This window comes from Carassius gibelio, chromosome A6 (assembly GCF_023724105.1).
Source record: "Carassius gibelio isolate Cgi1373 ecotype wild population from Czech Republic chromosome A6, carGib1.2-hapl.c, whole genome shotgun sequence".
NCBI lineage: Eukaryota > Metazoa > Chordata > Actinopteri > Cypriniformes > Cyprinidae > Carassius > Carassius gibelio.
Genome location: NC_068376.1, coordinates 8,229,240 through 8,253,587, shown reverse-complemented (window position 1 = coordinate 8,253,587; position 24,348 = coordinate 8,229,240). Strand labels below are relative to the sequence as shown.

The window sequence follows — 24,348 nt, the reverse complement described above, 5'->3', positions numbered from 1 at the left end:
AGCTTGACAAACATTGGGCAATATTGATGTGCACATGCCCAGCAGTCGCAGTTGTATCCAACAGATAGATTCCTCTCATTAAATATAAGACACATTTTTAAGATTTGTATTTTTTTTTTTGACCAAAGACAAATATATTTACTAATCAAATGACGTGCTTCTAAAATTTACATTGTATATTACATTGTGTTTTAAAGTTAAAATTGTTCACATTTGTGTTTCTGTGATTTACCATTCTCTACCATTTGAACCCTAGGAATAAAAACAGAAATTATAAATGAATGAATGAATGAATGAACAAATAAATACATAAAGCATAATAAACATGCATATTTTTGTAAGGATCTTCCATTATTTATTGATATGTCAAACTCATTTAAAGACAACATGCCCAAATTACTACACTGCATCCTCTGTCACCAAGCTCGTTTTTGCCACCATAAAAAATAAAAAGGCAGTTATGTTGTAAACATTAACTATTTTCAGTATGCAAATGAAAATGCTTTTATTAAAAAACAAAACAGTAAATACAGTATGTCTTTCAGAGAACACTGGAAAAAGATCAATTTTATTAAAAAAATTAAATTGACCAAAATGTTATACAACACAATGTAAATGTTTCAAACTCACAAAAAAAAACACCATGAAGACATGCATGTCAAGTGTGCAATATCATCTATAAAACTCAATCAGCACAGCATCAAATAAACACTGATTGTCTGAACAATGGAAGACAGAGAAAGTGTTCAGGAAAACAAACACCTGCTAGCTTTGACATAACATCATGAATTCACTTCATGACTGGAGCTAGGGGATGACTGTGTATGAATATCTCCTTTACTAAAACTCTTAATTAAAGTCTAAAAAGTTCACTGTATGAAGCTTGAAAAAGAGAACAAAATGCTTTATCAATACGAAACATACTATTTTTAACTATTGTTTTCATCACTGGTTCTGTAATGTATTCATTATGAGCTTATAAATAAAACAAAGTTACATCTTCTGCAAAAATCAAACCACTGCAAAGTCTAATCACTGATCCAGGGACCATATCTGTGTGTGTGGGGGATAAAGAGTTAACGAGGTGAGTCCTTGTGCATGATGGAGAACTGCAGCGTTATCCTCAAACAATCCTGTAAAACAGAAATATTACATTACATTCAACTTATACATTACACTGTGTTTTGTTTAGACCATAAAAGCAGCCTCTGTAAAGATGCTGTAAAATTAAATGTTAAATGAATCCATTATTGAAAGCAAGTAATTAATAACAAGCTATAGTCATATGAATTCTTTTGATAGTGTCAGATGAGACCGTCCTGGGGCTTGTACAATATCATACAAGTGTTAAACTGGATTATTAAGACTGTGATGTGTTTAGTACAGTATGTGAAATATTGATAATTAGATATTAAAAATCTCTTTAAACACATAAGTGTCCCATAAGGCAGTGGCTCCCAATCCTGGTCCTGGAGAACCCCAACACTGCACATTTGAGATGTCTCCCTGATCAAACACACCTGATTCAACTCATCAGCTCATCAGTGAAGACTCCAAGGCAGATAAGAGAGACGCCAAAACCGTGCAGTGCTGGGGTTCTCCAGGATCAGGATTGGGAAACACAGTCATCAGGTCATGAAAAGTTCGACACACACTCGTGGTCATCATGCTCACTCGAACACTAGGCCAAATACAGGAAAGACTTCAAATAAGTAATCAAGTGGTCAAGTGAAAAGATGGCAAGTGTGGGTATTTGGACAGTGCAACAGTTTAAGAAACAACAAATGCTGTACAAATTATAACAGCAGGAATTTTTGATAAAAGAGACAAACTATCACAGACTTACTGCTGCAAATATCTGCCCCCGCAGCTTTCTGTCTTCTCCATTTCTGAAGGAATCCCTCTCCAGAAACACCACTGGGCTGACTGCCTTTACGTCTTTTCAGCTAAAAATAAAAATAATAAAAAAGGGGAGAGAAAATAAAATTGAATTATATACAGAATGTTAATAATGATCTGTGAGCAAAATATTTATATATATATATATATATATATATATATATATATATACAAATATATATATATATATATATATATATATATATATATATATATATATATATATATATAAACTGATATGAATGAACTGCAAGATGGAAAAATACATGTTTTATTATTTATTTTTAATTTGATTTTTTTTTTTTTTTTGGATTCACATTAAAAGGTATTAAAAGCATGGTACAGAACACATGATTACTGTGATATCTGTCATATAAAAGCACATAAAAACACTAACATTACAGTGATACAAACATAGCTGGTTTGGTGATTATTGTATTGTTGTATTGATTATTAATATATCATAGTAAAACTACAGTTACAGTTACTAATGTCCCATTTACTGTGTTTTAACTTCACATTTCATTTATTACTATTGTGTCGTGATTACCATGATTTTACTACAAATACAACTTACATCATTGATCCTGAAATTAATAATAATATAAAACGGATCGAAGGTCTATGGCACGTCACGTGACAGATAGAGTTTAATCACACTAATTAGCAGCTGTGTTCATTAATTTAAACGCAATGAAACTCAAAGACAGCCGCGGATGACCGATATAATACAGCGATTAAACATATGGCACTAATCTGATTAATAAAGAAGACAGAATACATTTGATAAAAGGCATTAAAAGAGCGTATATACGACTACTCACCCAAACTGTGGAACTGATAGCAAGTATCGCGCGATGTGTGCTGAATGAGACTTCTTGAACGTGATTTCATAGCGATAAACATCTCATGTCCTCGTGTCGAATTCTGACGCCAAAAGTTTCCCACTGAAAGCAATGAAGGTCGTAGTGCTTCGATAGTCGACGCCGAGAGGCACATTTGGCGTCATAAAAGTGACGCTAGGGGCGCTTGACCATGCTTCGGTTTTTGACGCCTTTGGAGTGAGAATGGGTTGTATATTCACACAAAGAAATGAGCATGCTCATCATTTTCAGATAAAGGACTGTAATCAGAAAAATGCTTTCTATGTTAATGAAATATACCTGTATATGCTACCATTTAAAATTTTGGGGTCTGAAAGATTCTTTATTGTTTTTGAAAGAAGTCTCTTATGCTCACCAAGGCTATATTTATTTGATTAAAACAAATCAAATAACCGTTTTTGTTTTAATACTTAAAAAAAAAAACTCCAGTCTTCACATGATTCTTGAGAAATCATTCTAATCTGCTGATTTGGTGCTCAAGAAACATTTCTCATTATTATGCAGAAATATTCTCTACATTTTCCTGATACTTGAACTAACAGATCGATGTTTTGATAACAGCAAAGAGCCACACCTTTAGGGAAATCGATTTATTAATGGCTTGTAAATTATTTTGACATTACACACTTCACCTTTCAATTAGGAAAATCCTGTAAGCCCCTCACCCTCCCTTCGGACTGGTGTACCTTTAATGGCTTGTTTCTGTTGTCATGATAGTCCTTTTGTCAGAAGTGTCTTTGTTGTACTTGGTGGTCTTTGTCAGGGGCGTAGAGTGCGTGCTGTTGTTGGTTTCACGCAGACGTGAGAAAATAGGTCCTGTCAACGAAGGTCTTTTTTTCCCACCATTGTTAACCTAGACTCACAGGAAAGCCAGTCACTGTTAGGAAGCGCAGACTTACTATTGAGCTTGACCCTGAATCTGAATTATGATAACAGGTCCTACATAGCAGCGGATTAGTCATAGATAATAAAACACACCTGATACTACACCTGTCCACACTTGTTTTTTCCCCCCATTCCACCGCCTGCGTCTCACGCTTTCAAAGCAAAAAACACACTGTGTGAAAGGCCCCAAGACACCAGTTTCCTAGTTTTGTAGCTGAAAAGGGATTCGTTTTTTCGGTTTCATTACCATCTATCCAAATGGGCCCTGCTTCGGAAAGATTTTGGACTGTAATGTAAACAAGGACCATGTAACATACTGCAGTGAATTCAAGAAGATTTAGATGACCTTCTTGTTTTATAAATGAACATTGTATGCCAGCTGTTTTTTAAGGTTTTTTAGTGTTTTCAGTGTTTGTTGGGTTGCTAGTGTTATGGAAGAATGGGATGTTTTGAGTTGAGTTGACTCTATAAAGTAATTTGGTAGTTTTAGTGTATTTTGGACGTAAAATGTACTGCTTTGTGAAGAGTTTTTGTAAAAAGTGAAGTGAATAATGTAAAAAAGTCTTTCAAAAGAAAAGCTCACATCTTCCACGTCCTCATAAACATCATAAACACTCACCTCTCTAGATGTGTTAAAACCACACACACTTATAGATAGGTGCACACACTCGACTATTAGGATGTTGTTGGACTTTTGAGGACATCCTCCACACAGCTGAGTTCGTGAGAATATAAGCGAATGATGGATGAGAGGATTTGACCAGGAAGGAAGCTATTATACGGTATAATCATATTGTGACGGACCCATTGTTGTATTTTTAGCATCCTGCAAACATGTGGCCTGTGCGTGAGATATTTGGGTTTTAAAGAAAAGCTGAATCGCACAGATGTCTGAGCTTGGACTTGTGGTTTGCGTCAGTGTGTGTTTTGAAGCATGTTCTCTGTCACTGTATCACAACAACATGTGTTGGCTGTCAGACCTTTTAACTTTCCTGAAATGAAGCGGAAAAATGGTGTTCCTGTTTTGTTGCCGACAGCAGTAAATATTCTATAAATAGAGGCTGTTGTTTGTTTCGGATGTGAAATAATGGCTGATACATGTATGCTTACATGTCTGTGTGAGGTTATTGTTAATAGATTAATTTGCTTTTAATCATTTGAGATGATGGTCATTTGTTTCAGAGCATTGGTCTAATTCATGTCACATGGCTAAACAAAACTTTGTTACACCTGCCTTTAGTTTTTAAATATTTATTTTGAAGTGTATGTTCATCAGAATACTGAAAAAAAGTGGATTCCGCCAAAATATTATTCAGCACAACTGTATTGAATATTGACAATGAGAAATGTTTCTGAGCATGCTTCCAAATCAGCATTTTAGAATGATTTTAGAATGACATTACCTGAGGGATAATGTTACACTAAAGACCTGAAGTATTGGCTGCTAAAATTCGGCTGTGCCATCACATGAAGAAATTACATGTAAACATAAATTGCAATAGAAATAAGTGAATTAAATTGTAATAATATTTTATATTTAATAATATTTAATAATATTTTACTCCTGGACAGCAACCAATCTGGCCACTCAACTGAGACTGCTCTGCTCTCGGTTACTGAAGCCCTGCAACTGGCAAGAGCAGCTTCAAAATCCTCGGTACTCATCTTACTGGACCTGTCTGCTGCTTTTGACACTGTTAATCACCAGATTCTCCTGTCCACCCTAAGAAAGATGGGCATCTCTGGAACTGCACTCCTGTGGGTTAAGTCCTACCTCTCTGACAGATCCTTCAGTGCGTCTTGAGCCCATTTCACACTGCCATTCCGGCAAATACAGGGGTAAAGTGTTCCTGCAATTGTTCCCGGGTCACTAGATTTTGCACTTTGACATCAGCGCGTGACGTGTAATGTATGAGCCGAATACGCTAGGCACGTTATACTTTCACTGAAGCAAGCAAATGATCTCCGCGTCAGCGCGGAAAGTGAGGAACTAACTGATCTCTACTTCATTACAGTTTGCACATATGTTTTCGTCGCGAACGTTGATCTTCCTTCAAAACAGCCGGTAAAAGAGTCGCGCGATAACGCACGTCATCACTTCCACACGGAATTAGATCTGGCTTTTGTTCACACAGCGCTCGTCCCGGGTCGAACCCCGCAATGTTACTAGGTCCCCGACCCGGGTTCAATTCTGTAATCGATCCCGGGACGTGGTTGCTTTCACACAGAAGGCGACCCGGCAATGTTCCGGAAATATTGCAGGTCCGACGTGCAGTGTGAAAGGGGCTTTGGAGGGGTGATGTTTCAAAGTCACACCACTTTGCTACTGGGGTTCCTCAAGGCTCATTACTTGGACCACTTCTCTTCTCCATCTACATGACATCATTAGGATCTGTCATTCAGAAGCATGGCTTTTCTTATCACTGCTACGCTGATGACACCCAACTCTACTTCTCATTCGACCCAGATGACCCGACGGTAGCTGCTCGCAGTTCAGCCTGTCTGAGTGACATTTCTAGCTGGATGAACGACCATCACCTTCAGCTTAACCTTACGAAGACAGAACTCCTGGTGATTCCAGCTAACCCACTGCTTCATCACAACTTCTCTATACAGCTGGGCTCATCAACCATTACAGGACAGCCAGAAACCTAGGAGTTGTGATGGATCATCATTTAAGCTTCACAGACCACATTGCTACAACGACCCGGTCCTGCAGGTTTGCCTTATACAACATTAGGAAGATTAGACCCTTCCTGTCAGAGCAAGCAACCCAACTTCTTGTCCAAGCACTTTTTCTCTCCAGACTGGACTATTGTAATGCTCTCCTTCCTGCATGTACTGTCAAGCCTCTGCAATTGATCCAGAATGCAGCAGCGAGGGTTGTCTTCAATGAGCCAAAAAAAAAGCTCACGTTACTCCTCTCCTCATCAGGTTACACTGGCTACCAGTAGCTGCTCGCATCAAATTCTAGGTACTGATGCTTGCCTACAAGACGACCACTGGCACAGCACCAACTTACCTAAACTCACTGGTTAAATCCTATGTGCCCTCCAGAAGTTTGCACTCTGCAAGTGATCGACGCCTTGAGGTGCCATCCCAAAGACATTTAAAATAACTCTCATGGACCTTTTCCTGGACTGTGCCCAGCTGGTGGAATGACCTCCCAATCTCAATTCGTACAGCTGAGTCTTTACTCATTTTCAAGAAACATCTAAAGACTCATGTTAAACTTTTATTTATTTATTATAAAATAGCAATGTAAATACATATTTTTATATCAACAAACATACTGCCCCGACATTTAAAATTGGACTAATATTTTCTGTTATCCATGTCAGATATTACGTCACATAATAATAATAAAAATAAAAGAAATCCCCCCAAAATAAAAAAATAAGCCTGAAACCTGCATTCACAGGTTATTCATGTTTGAAAGTGATTTAAATAGATTTTTCAATATTTTTAATAAATAGCCATGTAACAGTTTATTTTAATTATCAGTTCTCACTATTAACTCTTAGTTAATACTACTCTAAAGTGTTACCAATAGCCATATTTGTTAATGACAGAAAATTTTTGTCTATTTGAGTGTTGATATATTGATCGAAAGGAAGGAAAACAAATATTTTTAGTAAAAAATACATACCTATATAATTAATAATAATAATAATAATACCTCTGAACATGTTAAACACAACACATCTTTTTTTTCTTCAGCACTGAAGAATCTGGGCACGATGAATGTTATTTTTTAATTAAGTCTGTATGTTGGTTGCGTGCGTGTGCCAGCCGTCAACATGAGCATTTGAAGTGTCATCATCTCAGTTTTTTTTTCAAGCGTTAAGTGTCGGCAGACAAAAGAGATTAATTGCAAAACATTTGAGACTTGACGACTTTTTGACCCCGTGCTTGTCTCCTCAGGTGAGAAAGGGAAAAACATGCATCAAAGAACAGCCACCTACACTTTTAACAAGGATTCCAGAAACAACAGTAGTAAACAGTGTCCTAACAGGTCTGTCCCAGTCAATACAGGTTTGCTGGAATGCCCTTAAGAATTTGACTGTTATGATGACTTATGTTGTTTGTGTATTTGTGTGTGATGTGTGTGTATTTGCATCATCGTAACACAGACTTCTTTTCTTTGTCAATGGAGCTGAGAGAATATGCAGTCAGACTGACGGACGTCTCCAGAAGGAAACGAGTCGGGGAAGACATACCAGCACGTAACAGATCTACAATCTCTTTGTAGAGTTATGTTCCATAAAATGTAAACAACTTTATTATCTGGTTTTCACACCATCGGCGTGATGTCTGCACTTGATTCATTGTGCGTCATTTATTGACCTTTTTTTGACATGATACACAAGATTAAGTTGGATTACTTTGTACTTGATTTGTTTGATGTTATATTTTAATTAAAACTTGTACATTACTTATTGATCAATTATTGCATGATAGACCTGTGAGATAATTTGAAACGCTTTATTATGATACCAAGATCAATGCTTCAAGGCATCTTGAGCTTAAAATCTGGAATTTAGAAAACCATATCCTTATTAGCTCAGAAGTACAATGTGTGAATTACTTTTGCATACTTAGTTGCAGTTTGCACAGGGGTATGAACACAGCTCCTTATAGTCACATTTATGCCAAACACTTTACCTTGATGGTTATTTTGGAGACATTGTGGTCCTTTTATTTCCTATTTTTATTTAAACAACAATGTTATGAAAGTACCACAGTGAAGCGCTTAAGGGACAGTTCACCCAAAAAATTGTAATTACATTTTTTTTAGCTCATGCCACTCCAAAATTAGGTGACTTGCTTTCTTCTGTGGAACATAAAAGAAGGTATTTTAAGAAATGTCTCAACGTTGTTCTTACATACAATGGAAGTCAGTGGACTCCAGTGTTGTGTGGTTCCCAATCTTATTCAGAATGTCTTCTTTTTTAGTTCTGTAGTAAAAACAAACATACAGTTTTGGAAGTAAATGATGATAGAATTTCATTTTTGAAATCGTACATAAATATATATATGAAATATAAACGATATTACGTTATACATGCTTAAATGCAGATAAATCATTGTCTTGCTATAAATATTTCAATGATTCAATTAGTATTTGGTCGTGATACTTATTTTTCACACACTATACATACTATTCATTGCAAAACCTTCGTAAACTTTAGATCTGATAGTTAAACCTGTGTATGTAAATGACTTCCAGTCATGTATATTGGGTACACGTTAATGCTTGCAATTATGGCAAATGGTGTTATCAAAATGCAGGGTTTTGCAACATGCATTGGACATGCCAATCCAGCATCTCTGGTTATGGTGCTTGCTTTTGGTCCTGGAATCACAATGACTTGCTGATATCCCTTCCAGTAGAATGGGCCATTGTTTGAGGGACACAAACCAAACCCTAAACACAGGAATCGCAAAACAATAAGCATCCTCCAACTGTAAGCTCCTCCTCCCTCTTTGTCGTGTCACCTTTCGATTTAGACAGCTGAAGAGGAGGGGGAAGCCTCCATCTTTCAACCCTCTCCTCTGTTTACTATGCCACTATCCTTCCTTCTTCTCTTTCTTTGCTTAAGCCTTCTCTTCCTCATGCAGCGCAGCCGAAGGTTGGACCGAAACAGGAAATCGGCAGAAAAACAAGCCGCAAAAACCTCTGAGTAAACGTCCAGGATCTATTTCTCCATCTTCCTGATGGGAAGTGTTTTCAGACCTTCACTCAGCATCTCGATGCTTCAGATTCCTCTGAAGCTTTGCCCGCAAAACCATTGTGTTACACTGACGAAAAGGGGAAATTGGGGGTTGTTCGTATAAAAAGGATTTTGCTTTTGACTCACACGCTTCTCTGTCAAACGGAGTCGTTTAGGAGAAAGAGCTGCTGAGATTTATTCCTCACAGAAGAGGTGTGAGTTCAAATGACTGCATGGGTCCGTCTTTCATTCCATTGACGTGTGTGTGCTTTTAGCCTTTATCTTTGCCTCCAAGGGAAGGTCAAATTATAAGCATGAATTGGATTTGTGGGAGTTACAAGTTGAAGGTTCTCTTATCACGCTAATTCGACACAGTGTCTGGGATTAATGCACCAACGGGGAGCACTTAAGCCACAAGGTTAAATACTATCATGTGAATGCTCACTAAGAGAAGCTTTGGCTTTGTCTGATTTCACTGAATTTATGCATTTTAAGGGTGCTTTGATGTTGAAATTTTAAAACATGTTTAGATATGGTCCAGTGAACTTTGAACCCTGTGAAGGTTCTTGACAAGTAGTTGTTTGAGCTGTTTGGTACTTTGGGAAATTTGGGACTGTTATGTCCCAGGGTTTTTTTTTTTTTTTTTTTAATTTCAAAGCCTTGAAAATCTTCTAGCTTTTTTCAATTTTCCAATTTTTATTCATTTTCTTTTTGATGGTTTTTAAAAGCTTTTATGGATTTCATTGTTTTACACTTTCCCCAGACCCTGACTTTCAATTTTAAAAAAATTATGTTACAAAAATTATGAATTACTGAATGATTAAAACTGTAATGATGTGAAGAATGAGTGAAATTAGCATAAACCATTTCAATATTTGCATTGAAATATATCTATATAAAATTGTTATTTATAATTTTTTTTTATCATGAACGTCTAATATTTGGGAAATTATTTCCAACCCTACAGCACAGTTTTGGCCCTAATACATTTTTTTACTAAAATGATCATGCTCATTTGCTAAGGAGACAACAGTGTCAATGCATGCTTTAGATGAGATGATATGTGATGTGTAAAGAAAAAAAAATTGAAACATTCCTTGTGAGCAGATATTTTATAATGTGTTAATTCCAGATATAAGTATTATATAATTGTATAGGAAATATTAAATTCTAGCTAGGAAATTTACCTGAGCAAGAAAAAGTAGTCTGCTATTTTATTCCAAAAATGTTAAAACATGTAATTTTCGCCACTGAATGCTGTTAAACACAATGCAAAATAAATTTACAATGTTAAAAAACTCTGTGGTGGGAGTTTGCATTACTTTCAGATAAATAAAAAAAACCCAATTAAATCAAGTCCTACGTATGTGAAAGATTTTATTTTAGGACCTTTTTTTTTTTTTTTTGTCAACAAGGCCAAGTGTCCTTGTTGAAGAAACACAGGTGAACAATATGTTCAGTTTTGAGGATTGTCAGTATTGTCATCTGAATATGTTTCTGATTGCTAGGTCATGCCTGTCACACAACGTCTGGCTTAGCCCTAAATTATGTGAGATAAACATTGGGGTTAGTGTGTACACTACTTTATAGCTGATGATCTCAAACAGTCAAGTCTGAGTTTTATTGCCATTTCTCTTCTACGTACTGTAATAGGACAGACAATAAATTATCCTGACTTCTCAGACCCAATGCATGTGAACTCTCTGTTATAATCAATTCCATTATTTCTGTTAGCATACAAGGGATGAAATGTAATGTTGTGGGCAAACAGTTTGAGGAAGTGTGTGTAGCGTGGATATTCCCACAAGGCATTATTACAGTGCAGGTGGAGAGAGAATGTAAGTGAGTCCACTTTTGTACCAACAGGTGCCCAAACACCTGGCCGTCTGTCAGTACAGTGTGCATGTGTGCACGTGTATGTCTATGCATATTCGCGTGTGCTAAGTGAACACCGACCCGCTCACTTTGATACAAGCTCTTCTTTCCACTAATCACTTGACAAAATCCTCTTCAGATCCTCTTTAGGAACGTATCATATTTCTGAGAGGAATGAAGGGTCAGGGTGAGAACTGGGATTGAAATGACTTCATTAAAAAATCACTTCTGATAAATAAACTTGTGTAAATAAACAGGATAAACGGAAGTCACCATTATAGATTCAGATTATCACATATAATTAAATAAGTCATAGGTCTTAAACTTGAAAATTCATAAACACACATGCATATCTGTATGTAGCACATCTAATCCCATCATTCATCTACAGCCTTTAAAATGGACAGCTGCTCTCCTTCAAAACACACAACCCCCAAGATCATGTTTCCAACCACAGCCCCGGATGAGAGTCGAGGGGCTCATGTTCGGCGAGGAATAAAGGTTTAGTGCATGAAGACAAAATAGTATTCGGTTCTGGCATAAATTAAATGCTTTCAAAGAACCAAGCCAACTTTCGGGTTTTTCATCTTTGAGAAAAACAAGTTAATCAAAGCTGATCAGCATTCCAGTGCCAAGAAACGGAAAATTTGCCAACTGATTTCACGCCAGCAGAAATGAGGAGGGTGCGTCTGCTTTTTTAGAAGATAACATAGTTCCTCTCAATCCTTAACTGAAACGGTCAATACGTTGATATTTTTGTGCTATGTTGTATATAAGTCAGTGTCAGCTATTCTTGTTTTTTTTCTTATTATTATATGGCTGATGTAAAACTATAGAGATGACCTCTGTAGTGCAAATGGATAAATGATTCATCATCCAACAAACTGTTTCCTGGAAACCATATTACAACAGTTACAAAACAATCTCTGTCAGTACATTTGCTATAGGCTAATATAAATCATACTGTGTACACAACATGCTGTGTACATGCTACACTCAAAAAAAATAAAATATACTAACTTACTATTTGTATTAATTTTTTTAATAGATAGATAGATAGATAGATGGATGAAGTTAAACTAAATGAAAATAAGAAATGGTTGCCTTGGCAGCTAGCTGAAATAACACAAGTTTACGTTTTTTATATATTTTATTTAAATTGAATATTTATTTTATTTTAAATAAAATTGCCAATTTATTATCAAAAAGTAAAGTATTTCATTATAATATCACTAAATATTTGCAGGTTAAAGATGCATTTTTATTGACTCTGTCATATATCAGCTGTTATCTGAATAACCTGCTGAAATGAAACTGTTGTTCTAGGGTGAAAAATCTGAAAAGTGCTGTAGTCAGACCCCATAAGTATTTCCACAGCGGGAGCTGGTGTCCCAGTGGGTATTCAGCAGGAAACTGCTTTCCAAACAGCCACTTCCCCTTCAGTAACACACACATTTATCCGTTTATCTTGGGTGGTGAGATAGTGTTGTGATATGTGTATAGTGTTATGATTATGTATGTGTACGTGATGACAGTGTGTGGGAATCAGTGTATTTTCAAGTTATTTTGGAGCTCCAGTCCGTGATAATTGTTCAACATGTGTTAAACTGTTTACTGATACAGTAGCATTTGTTTGGTCATTGTTCAAGCCCCCTGGAACTGGGATTCATTTGTAAATGATTTTGGTTTTACTGACCTCTGTGGCTCCAGTCCTTTTGGGTAAACAAGCTAAGGTTTTGGGGGTCACTGGGGTCATTAAGTGTCTCTTTGCCTCACTAGGGCCAGTCTAGCAGGAACTGTGAGTGGCTGCTAATGGTCCCAGACAAGATCTCCTTCCTATGCTATGGATGTCAATAGCTTAACCCTCTAACCCTCACTCTGCTTGTAAGTGGAAAAACACATGCAGAGCTGTGAATCGAGGCCCACGTGAGGTTTGTGGTTTTACTCAGTCACAGGAATAGATTTGCCTTAAAATGAACATTAATTCACTCACCCTCATGTTATTCCAAAAACTGGTGAGTTCTTTTCTTCTGCAGAACACAAAAGACAACATTTGGAAGAAAATGCTAGCTGCTGTTTTCCATGTTATTATAAGTGAATTAAACTGGAGAACTGAATCGGTGAATAAATCACTTGATGATTTCTGTGAACAGATCCATCGTAAGAATGAGACAGAAAAATGATTTGTTCTCAAATTGGACATTTCTACTTTCCAAAAATGTACAGAGGAGAGCTGAATATCATATAATAAGTTGCTGTTGACTGAAAATATTCACTTTCCCTTCAGTGGGCTGTTAACTTGTTAGGGAACATGCAGAATAAGCCATTAATATGTGCTTTTTAAGTACTAATAACAGCTGATGTGCTAGAACCGTGCATGCTAAGCAACTAGTTCATAGTGAATAGTGTTTCCCAATCTAAACAGCCATTTTTTACCATAATTTTTGAGTGGACAAACGTTCCACAGACAAGAGAAGGTCAAACTGTAAGCCTTAAAAAGTTCCTTCAGTTTTTGTAATTGCGCAGAAAAGAGTAGCCAGTGCAATTGTTCAGGATCTCTCATTTTGGCATCCAAGGAAATTCAAGTCAAACAGGTTTGGAATTACATTAAGAAGAGTAAATGATGACAGAATTTCCATATGTGGAATCTTTTTTTTTAAATCTTTTTTAATCTTTATTTTACACACAGACAGATGAGTGCATATACACTCTCTATCTATATCTGTCTATCGCTATAGAGTGAGATATATTCAGATTGACAGGTTGGACAAGGGGGTTTAACATTAAAATAAATGACCATCGTTTTAGGAATGTTCACTGACCACTCTCCTTTCTTACAGCCCTCGGGGGAACAGAGGCGTGATGGGGCACTTAACACTCTAAGACATGCAAGTCTTTCACACTCTACATTAGAGCTCATTACTCTACAGACTCAACAGGCTGTCCAGTCACCGGTGTTAGTCTGTATTGTCCTTAAACATGGACTTCGCTTCTCAATGGGTCAGCTCTCACACATTTCCACCTCTTAACACAGTGGCCTGGACAGCAGCTTTTGCAATGCAGGGGTCACAGGCTCTTGTTTAGTTCTACACTGCTGTGCACTGCTATAAAACTTTCTCCTTCTGTAAAGACCTCCCATGGTTTTATTCTGTTTCATCCTCACCCCATTTAACCTGAATGCTACTGTCATGGATCACGAGTAACAAATGCAGGTTGCATACATAAACTCCATACAAAAGGGTTTAGAAATGGTATTTGGACACTTTAGCTACTGTTCATCCACCTTTGTACCCTATTTACCCCTGAAGGGTGATAATTAGTAATTTTTGAAAGGTTATCGGCCCAGTGACAGATTTTGTAAAAAAAATTAATTAAAAAAATAAACCTATTTCTCAATGTGTATACATATGTACATGTACACTAGCAGTCAAAAGTTTGGAATAATTCAGTTTTTTATGTTTTTGTTTCTTATGCTGACCAGTGCTGCATTTATTTGATCAGAAATACAGTAATATTGTGAAACAGTGTAATAATAAATAAGAAAAACTGAATTTTCAGCAAACAGTGCTGTTTTTTTAGGAACACCAAACTAGACATTTTAGCAGTGATTGAGCCTCAAACCAGTATATTATATAATGGCTGATGAAATTCTGCTTTAAATATTCATCCATTAAATGCCCCATAACCACTTTTATGATGTCTAATGATTTCCTTACTGTGATAAACTACACCTGATGTTGCACTGAACATATATTTGAACTTCAGAGAACTGACATACATCCACTAAAATCATCCTCTTAGTTACAAAACTGAACTGACTTCTGAGAAAAGCTCTATAGCATAATTTGCTCACAGGTTTTATACAATATTTTGAGGTTTAATGTGGTCATGTGGTCAAGTGTCCATATACATTTGGAGTTATTTTATAGGATGTTGAGTGCTAAAGAGTTTCAAACTGAATTTGTCTACTGGTTATGCTTTTCTAGTAAATTTGTAAATTATAAGCAAGATCTTCTTAACCTGAATAGTGGGTTTTTACCTAAACTTCTGAGGTTTTGTGACTCATAGAGGCTATGGTTACGACCGCATGTCATTGCTAGAGACATGGCAACAGTTTTATTATTGCATCACCTGACAAAAAAAAAACACTCTTTTTGAGGTAAAAGCATTTATTGGGGGCAACTAAGAGGAAAACCCCGAATGAAGATAAAAGTGGGAGAAATGAAATGTAGAAAGCTAATCAAAACAAGATGGCAATGCAAGTCTGCACTATTTGCATCTTAGGAAGTTAATGTGTGTGTTTGTCCAGGGTTAAATGGGTTCTGCAGCATGTTGGGGATGCCACCACGGGGTGTTTGGTCAGACCTGAGAGAGTTTACATGTCAGGGAATCCCCGTCCTCAATGCCTATGCATCCGAAGGGGAGATTACAGACATTACTTTAAAGAAGTGCGTGCAAAGTAACCGTGCTTACCACTACATGTTGTATGTTTCTATGTAGAGTGAAAGTATAAACAATACTGTGTATTGCAGGGAAATTCCATTAACACACTTTATTAACAGTTGCTTAAAAGGAGTGGTAAAAACACACACAGACAATATTGAGTACTCAAAATTTTATTGCAAATTATATATACTTCAAATTGCCAAAGCAGCTTTTTAAAACTGGGAATGGACCCCTAATTCAGTCCCTTTATCGTGTAATAAATAAATGCAATGGTCAACATAAGTGCAGAAAGGAACCAGATAAAAAACAACAACAATATATTCACACAATATGTACAGTAAACATCTTGCACACTATATCAACGCATCTGTACACAATGCCTCTTCACACTATGAAGAGAGATGCCATACTGACAGACTTATTTACATCCTAGCTACTATTCCATCAGGCTCAGCCTGTTTGCTATATGTTTTCTATACAAAGCACATATAGTTGGTCATTTCATGTCATTAATATTATATCTGGAAGCATTTTCACTGTCCAATGTGTGCGCTCGTGTTAACTAGTCTGAAAGCTTGAAGATTCGGATTCTGTGGATACAGATAACATTCCCCCTCTCTTCTTAGTAAGACTTTTCTGACTGGACCCCCGGCTGGGAAATAGAGTGCTGCGGGCGGACTTCTTGAACTTCACCCCCAGAAACGCGTATAGGATGGGGTTGAGGCAGCAGTGAGAGTACGCGAGAGCCTCGGTCACGAAGATCCACTTCTGCAGACCCTGCTCGAGCTCGCAGCTGTGAGGAACCACCTTCAGCATCATCAGCGTGTCCATCAGGATCCCTCCGCAATACGGCAACCAGCAGACGAAAAAGCATACGATCAGAACCACGGTGGTCTTTAGCGCTTTGCGCTTCTGCGAGCCCTTGGAGCCGCTTGACAGCTTGGAGATGATGAAGCAGTAGCAGATGAGAATCACGAGCCCGGGTAGCACGAAGCCCACCAGGATGTGCTGGAAGCGGAAAGTGACCACCCAGGTGATGTAAGAGTCATGTGGGTAAACGCGCTCGCAGAAGGTGCGTAAAGAGCTGGTCTCCGCTTTGGCGAACACCAGGTCGGGAATGGTGAGGAGCGCGGCGGGGAGCCACACGCCTAAGTAAATGATCCGATTGGCCACAAGTTTCCTAATACCCTGGCTGTTCGTTGCGCGCACCACGGCGAGGTACCGGTCCAGGCTGATGAAGGCGAGGATGAGGACGCTGCTGTATAAATTCACTGTGTAAATCATATGCACGGCCACGCACATGAACCCTCCGAAGTACCAGTCTTTGGCCGCGTCCACGGCCCAGAACGGCAGGGTGAGCACAAACAGAAGGTCCGCCACTGAAAGGTGCAGACGGTACTTGTCCGTCATGGTTCTGGATTTCTTCTGGCAGCCCATTACCAGCACAACCAGTCCGTTCCCGATAAGACCCAGAACAAAAATGATTCCGTACACGGTTGGAAGAAAGATCCTCTGGAAGTCGTGACTGACCTCCAAGTTGCACGGAACCTCAAAGTTGGCTCCGATGTCCCCTGAGCCGAACTCAGAGCCGTTATCAGCTGATAAATCATCTTCAAAGACGATGTGCTGCAAAAAAGTAAACAGGAAAGTTATTTGAATGCAATCAAACTTCACTTAATATTTTTTTTTTTTTTAAATATGAATAACTGTTGTCTTACTTCGTAATATGCCATCTTTAAAACACTCCTCCAGTGCTTAATTAGTCTCCTCTCCAGTAAGCCAACAGTGATTGTCTAAAGTTCTGTGGAGCTCGGAGGATTTAAATACCCCACCGAGCGCAGAAGCTCCGCCCACTCACAGCGCGCGCTGCATCTGGGTCTTCCGCAGACTCTTTTCCTGTTTTCGTTTTTAAAAATTTGGTGTGTGTGTGTGTGTGTGTGTGTGTGTGTGTGTGTGTGTGATTGAAGAAAAATCGTCGTTTCGGCCGTAGTATATCAGCTAGAAACTTAACACAAAATAATTTTACTTTGCCTATCCCAACAAATACGTTAATTTCCATTCACAAATAGTGATCAACAACAAAGTAGTTTATGTCAGTGTTGGGGGTAATGCATTACAAGTAACATTGTAAAGATCAGCCCAGCCCTAAAATTGAAATGGGGTCTGATTTCTCTGTCTGAGAGTTAAAACCATAGACTGTATGGTTAAAACGTGTTAAAAGAATGACATAAAACAGAAATATTGATTGGTGTATTTACAGGTTCACAATAAAAGACTTTAAAACAACAAAATAAAACCAGGTAACCTCAGTTTGTTTAAATAATACAGGTATTTTGTCTATAAAGCTAAAAACAGTCAAAAAATCCCAGCGTGTCATTGAGTCCAAATGTGAGTGTCCACCTGTGTATAAACAATTTAAGTTGCTGTAAGTGATCCGTAAAGGTAAATCCAATGAAAAAGAAACTCCACAACGTGAGTTACATGATCAGAATACTTTTTCAAGTAGTAAAAAGTAATGCATTACTTTAAAAGTAACTTTCCCCAACATTGTTTAAGATTGTATGTGTTTGCCTGCATATTTACATTCTATGTGTTAAGTAAGCATCATGAATGGCTGTGAGCATCATGAATTCCCAACAAAGTGGTTCACTCACTACAACTCTTAAAACACTTTTAAATGTCATTCAGCCAGATCAGCCAGCCAGCCAGGTTCAGATCAGAAGATTACACACACACACACACACACACGTGACGTGAAAGTGTTGTTATACTTTGAGGTTGGGCAAAGAAAAGTATACACGAACACTTTCTATGTGAACAATAACTGAAATTAAATTAAATCTGTAAAATAAGGAGGGTTTTGAGCATACATACTGTATGTTAATCCCTTAATTGCTCTGAGCTGCTTATGTTTTGCATTCCTTCAATGGCTGTATTATCACAGTTAGAAGGTGCTAATGCATGGATGATCAGATAAAAGCACACAGGCAGTCTGAGTGATCACAGATCATACAGTTCTCCCTTTGTTCAAAACACCCAAATACCTTAGTAAAATTAACTTAACTCGTTTATATACATAATATGTCCCAAATGTTAACAAGTAAAGTGGGACAACTGGAAAAATATGACACGTTGTATTTAATATGTTCTGTTTACTGTAGTGAAGATCTTTAAAAATAAAAAATGGCCAAAACATTTGGCATCATAAACGCAATGACAAACTATCATATAATGCGAATACCCCATACTCCATTTTTACTATAATATCTCAGCCATTCAATACTGGGTTGTAACAGGCACATATGCTGCTTAGTGAACAGAGATGTAGTGTGGTTGGGACACCTGACCGAAATGAGAGGTCAGGCTTGTAGATGGTTGTAGGGAGCAAGGAAGGGCAGTTCTCAGAAACAAAAACCCTTTGGCAATGTGTGTGTGTGTGTGTGTGTGTGTGTAATGCTTTTCTATGGGAGAAGATGGGTTTTTACCTGCCCCCAGCCTACAGAGATGGGTTCCTGCCAACTGCTTCTCAAACTGGGGAAAATTATTACATTTAAAAAAAATACTTTTTTTATTTTAATATGCTTTTGTAATGTAAATTATTCTTGTGATGGCAAAGCTGAATTTTCATCATCCATTACTCAAGTCTTCAGTGTCACATTGTCTTTCAGAAATGGTGAAATTGTTCTGCTCATTTAATTTCTGAATTTTTTTTTTATATAAACTTCAAAATTAGCATTATTTGAAACATAAATATTTTGTAATATAACTTTAACTCTTTAACTCTCTCTCTCTCTCTCTCTCTCTCTCTCTCTCTCTATATATATATATATATAATATATTAAACTGGTTGAAAGTGACCATAATCATAAGGCATTGCATGAAATTTGAACTCTTAATTAGCTCATGTTTTAATGGAACTTATGTTTTCTTTTGAAGTTTGACTGTGCCTCTCACAGATTTTCCACAGGAACATTAAGAAATCAGATTTAGTTTTTTCGTGTGTACTTATGATTGGTTGTGTGTATGCATGTGGGATGATGAAAGAAAGCTGGTGCAGTGAGACACAAACCATGTGCCTTTTATGTCTGCAGATACCACAGAGGTGTCAAAGGCGCAGAGGCATGAAGAATGAGTGAATGGGAGATTGAAAAGGTGCATAATTGATGCATTCGTTGTTGTTTTCTCTTATGTCAGTACAGCAAAGGATCTCGTCATCCGTGAATGTATGATTTCATCATCCTGTTTGTGCCACACAGATTCAAATGCAATGAAAAAGAAGTTGACCGTTGGTATGATGACAGAGGTTTTAAGACAGCTGTCCTTAGAGGGTCATATGCATGTAGAGTCTGTTTGTGCATGATGTATATATTTAAATACATTTTGATATTAGATCACACAATTAATAGCATTACTGTTCCAGTTTGGGTTATTTGTTTGTCACGATACAGGTCTGAACTGGTGTGGGTGGGGCATATTCAGGGTGTGATAACTAAATGGCCATGGACAATGGACAAATTTTGGTCAATACACTGTAAAAATGTTTCAAAGTTTTAATTAGAATTTTTTTTTTTTTTTTTTTACAAGAAACTTTTTTTTTTCTACTTCACAATTTCACATTTAATACAGTGTGTCACTTGCTGATTCTTTGCAGTCTTATTTCAGTGTACTTTCATACTTTTTATTAATATTTTAAATCAGTTTTTTATTTTTCTTTAACTTAACTTTTTACTAATTATGTTTTGTGCGTATGTATATATATAGAAATTTAGTGAAATATAAAAGTTAGCTTCTTTTTTTTTTTAAATCATCCACACAGACACATACAAAATGTCCCTAGTGCACAGGGTGTCTTCTCTTCTCCACAGGCCATGACGATAGCCCTCGGGACAGGGCAGAGGGACTCTGATAAGAATACAATAGGTCTCATGATTCCAGATAAGAATTTATGGCCTTTCTCAGCATCATTAGGCCATCTGTATGTTTCTGTATGTGTCTTTCTTCCAACTTTATCTACTAATAATGATTTAAACAGAGGACAAGATTCAGATTAGAGCATGCTGCTTCTTTTCTCGTCATGTGAACAGAGAAAAGAACCTGAAAAGAAACATCTAGGTCTATTTGCAGATTGACCAGGCAGCACATTGGTGCCAGGATGTCTATACGTTGGCCACTAAAGTTTGAGCCTTGAGGCAACAGAAAACAAATCACTGCTTGGCCAGCCTATTCACAGAGGTGAGCAGAGGCAGGGGAAGAAAGAAAAGGTGGTATTAAGGAAAAAGACACCTGTTTGAATGGCCTACTGCCCATGATCTTTTTTCCCCTCTCTCTTTCATCCCAGCTTGTTTGGTTGTGGAGACAGCTGAAAAGACTATTATAGGGGGACAGAATCTGTGACAGACCCTTATTAATTAAAAGCCATTGTAAGACTAAGGGAAGATGACCTGATTCACTGCTGCATTTAATTATACAGGTGAGAAGAAACAGTAAGTGCTGCAGTCAACAAGAGAAATTGTGCTGCTCATTTTGTTTTGTTTGCAAGTTCAAAACACTGAAATCCAGCATTTAAATAAATGTTATGCTAAAATGTGTGTATTGTTTATTATTAAAATTTGTGAGCTGTAAATCTATTAAAATTTTTTTTATTTTTTTTATTTTTACAATTACCCTCTGGCTGTTTACCATTGAACATCTTTATTATTTGAATTCCTTCATATTCACTTTGATTCCTGTCATCCTGCAGAACAGAAAGGAAGATTCATGCCGAATATTTAAGCTGTTTTGTCCATAAAAGTCAACTTGGTCCATAATTTCCAAGCTCCAAAAGGACCTCAAATCAACATTAACATCAAACCACAGTGACTCTTGCATGAAACATGATCAAATGTCATCAGGTTTAAGATATGTCACCATGTTTGATGCAGGTTTTGTATGCTTTCACTGGCCAATGTTTTGATTTGATTAATAAAGGCCTATATTTTCATTTGTTATGTCACTTTAGAAGGCCACCAGGGTCATATGGATTGATTTCACAATACCTTTATGCTACCTGGTCTATTATGAGACTTCAAAATGTTGGTACCCATTATCTTACATGATAAGGACACTGAAATGTTATACAGAATATCTTCATTTGTGTTCTGCAAAGGAGAAAGACAGCCATACAAATTTCAAGTAACATGAGGGAGGATTGTCATTTTTGGCTGAACTCCTTTTAAAATTCTGGAATGACATTCCATCTTAGTCTATTCTGTCTGGCTAGAAATCTGACTCTGACTTGCTGAATGGGGCTGAATTGTGTTGCAGGTCTTTGAGAGGATTAGACGGGCTGATCTGAGGACTGATATAGAACCCTCCTGTCTGTCATTTGCATCCTTTGTAGAAAAGACTGTGTGTTTATGTTATTGGGGGTTGGGGCTGCATATTAAAGTAGTTCACTTCAAGATTAAAAATCATGTCATCATTTAATCTCCCTCCACTTTTTATAAACCTATATGAGTTTTTTTTTTTGAACAATGAAGAACATATTTTGAAAAACGTTAGTATCTGAACAGATGATGGGCACCATTGATTTCCATAGTAGGAAAAAAGTACTTCTTTCTTCAACAGAAGAAAGAAACACATATAGGTTTGGAACAAGTGGAGGGTGAGTAAATGATTACAGAATTTTCATTCTGAGGAAAGGCAAGGCAAGTTTATTTATAAAGCACATTTCATACACAATGCTAATTCAAAGTGCTTTACATAAAAGAAAGTAAAATAATCATTTAAAAAAAATCACAAAAATAAAACAAGGAATTTAAAAACTGAAAATTATTTCAAAATTGATTTAAAATGAATTTAAGACATAAAATACAGGGCAGTTCATAAAATACAGTACAATCAGTTTGGACATTGCACACTGCTCATTTAATAAATGCACAGCTAAACAGATGAGTTTTGAGTCTAGATTTAAAAGTGGCTACTTTTTTTAGCAAATCTGATCTCCTCTGGAAGCTGATTCCATGCTATAATTATCTGCGGGCGGCATAATAACTAAAACTAGATTTTCTTAGCCTCCAGCTGGTGAGGACAATGGATGACTTGGTCCTTCTTCAGTCACAACGCTGATCAGCAGCTAATGGTGATGTAACTCGTTACTGATGAAGGTTCATTGTATGTTGCATTGTAATCCCTTTTAATGAGTCTGGTGAGACAGAATGAACATATAATGAATCAGATTAACCTTATCAGTCAATTAGAGCCAAATGCAGATTTCATTTCAATGTAGCTCCATTGTATTTGCCAGAGATCACTAAACCATGCATTTCATTAAGCACATTATGATATAGCCTACTTGTGTTTTGACTCAGTTTTAAGTTGCTCTGGATAAAAGTGTCTGTCCAATGAATAGATGTGAATGTAAGTTCATTGTGCAAGTCGTGTTTCCAGTCACAAAGTTGAAAACTGCTGCCATTTATAAGGGAGGGGCCCTTTCAATTTCACTCACATAGGAGTGGTTCTTGATCGATATGCCTAGCACTTGTCTGGAAAGATAGGCGGAGACACTTTATGATACCTGCCAAACCAAATGTAGGGCAAAAATTAGTTAAACGTCTGTTAAGGAAATTACCCCACCCCAACATACAAAACGTGCCAGTGTTGTTCATGTGTGGCCTTTAGAGTGTGTACTCCTCACCGGCCTTCCCCAGAAGACCATTAGACGGCTGCAGCTCATCCATGTGTCTCAGAGGTCCGACAGACTTCAGTGAACAGATGTTTATCTGCTTATCCAGGTGTGCTAGAGTTGGCTGTTCATCTCTGAATGTTTACTGCTAGTTGATCTGACTCCTCTGAAGCAGTCTATGTCTCCCTGCCTTTTGTTGTTTCAACCAAGGTGAGGCCACATGGTTGAAGACAAGGGTCTTGAGGTAAAAGATTTGTGGTTGTGACAGGGGTGTGGTGTTGGCATATGCCCGTCTATGTATGAGTAATCTGTGTACATCAAACGAGAGACTAGGTGTGGATGTGAATGCATATGTGTGAAAAGACTGAGTATGTGTGGGTATGTGTATTTTTTCCACACTGATAGCGTGAGATTCAGTGTACCAAGCGAAACCGCAGCTTCCTGATTTTTACTCCTGAGTTATTTATTATATCACAGGTTATGTAACAAGTCTTGAGCTACAATACACTCTATGGGGCACCTTAATCATCTCAAATCTGAACCGATCTAAACTATTTTTTACTTTGGACTTTTAAATGAATTATATCAAATTGTTGTTCTTTTTTTATTTATGTCTTTAACATGTCCTTGCTGTAGCAAACATTTAATCTTGTTCCTGTTGTACAACAAACGACTTCATGATGTACCCACTGAGTTACTGTGATAAAGGTACAAACATTTGGCATCACTGGTTTCTCTGTGTCAGTGGCGCCATCTTTTGGGCGTAATATCTATTTTGCCACTACTCCATTCCGTCACAATGAAAAAAATAAAATGAAATAAAAATGTCAAAGGTTTTAAAATGAACTGAACTTCACAAGTGAATTCTATTATTTTAATTATTCTAAATTATGCATTCTGTTGTACTGCTTCATAAAGGATGGGTAGGCTGGTGTGTAAGTGTAAATCTCGAAGTGAATTGTGTTGCTAAATATTTTATCTG

The 24,348-nt window shown here is 37.1% G+C and overlaps 1 protein-coding gene and 1 long non-coding RNA gene across 2 annotated transcripts; both read right to left on the bottom strand.

Annotated features, from left to right (window-relative positions):
- Positions 1–197: 197 nt before the first annotated feature.
- Positions 198–1,863, bottom strand: LOC128015135 (uncharacterized). The gene is made up of 3 exons (XR_008183803.1): positions 1,847–1,863; positions 1,521–1,681; positions 198–1,133 (listed from the first exon to the last, which is right to left on the bottom strand). It is a non-coding gene; the product is annotated as an uncharacterized LOC128015135 (long non-coding RNA).
- A 13,994-nt stretch (positions 1,864–15,857) lies between these two features.
- Positions 15,858–17,536, bottom strand: LOC128015381 (C-X-C chemokine receptor type 4). The gene is made up of 2 exons (XM_052599187.1): positions 17,422–17,536; positions 15,858–17,329 (listed from the first exon to the last, which is right to left on the bottom strand). Exons 1-2 carry the CDS (start codon positions 17,434–17,436, stop codon positions 16,262–16,264), a joined length of 1,083 nt encoding a protein of 360 aa, XP_052455147.1. The 5' UTR covers positions 17,437–17,536; the 3' UTR covers positions 15,858–16,261.
- Positions 17,537–24,348: the final 6,812 nt, after the last annotated feature.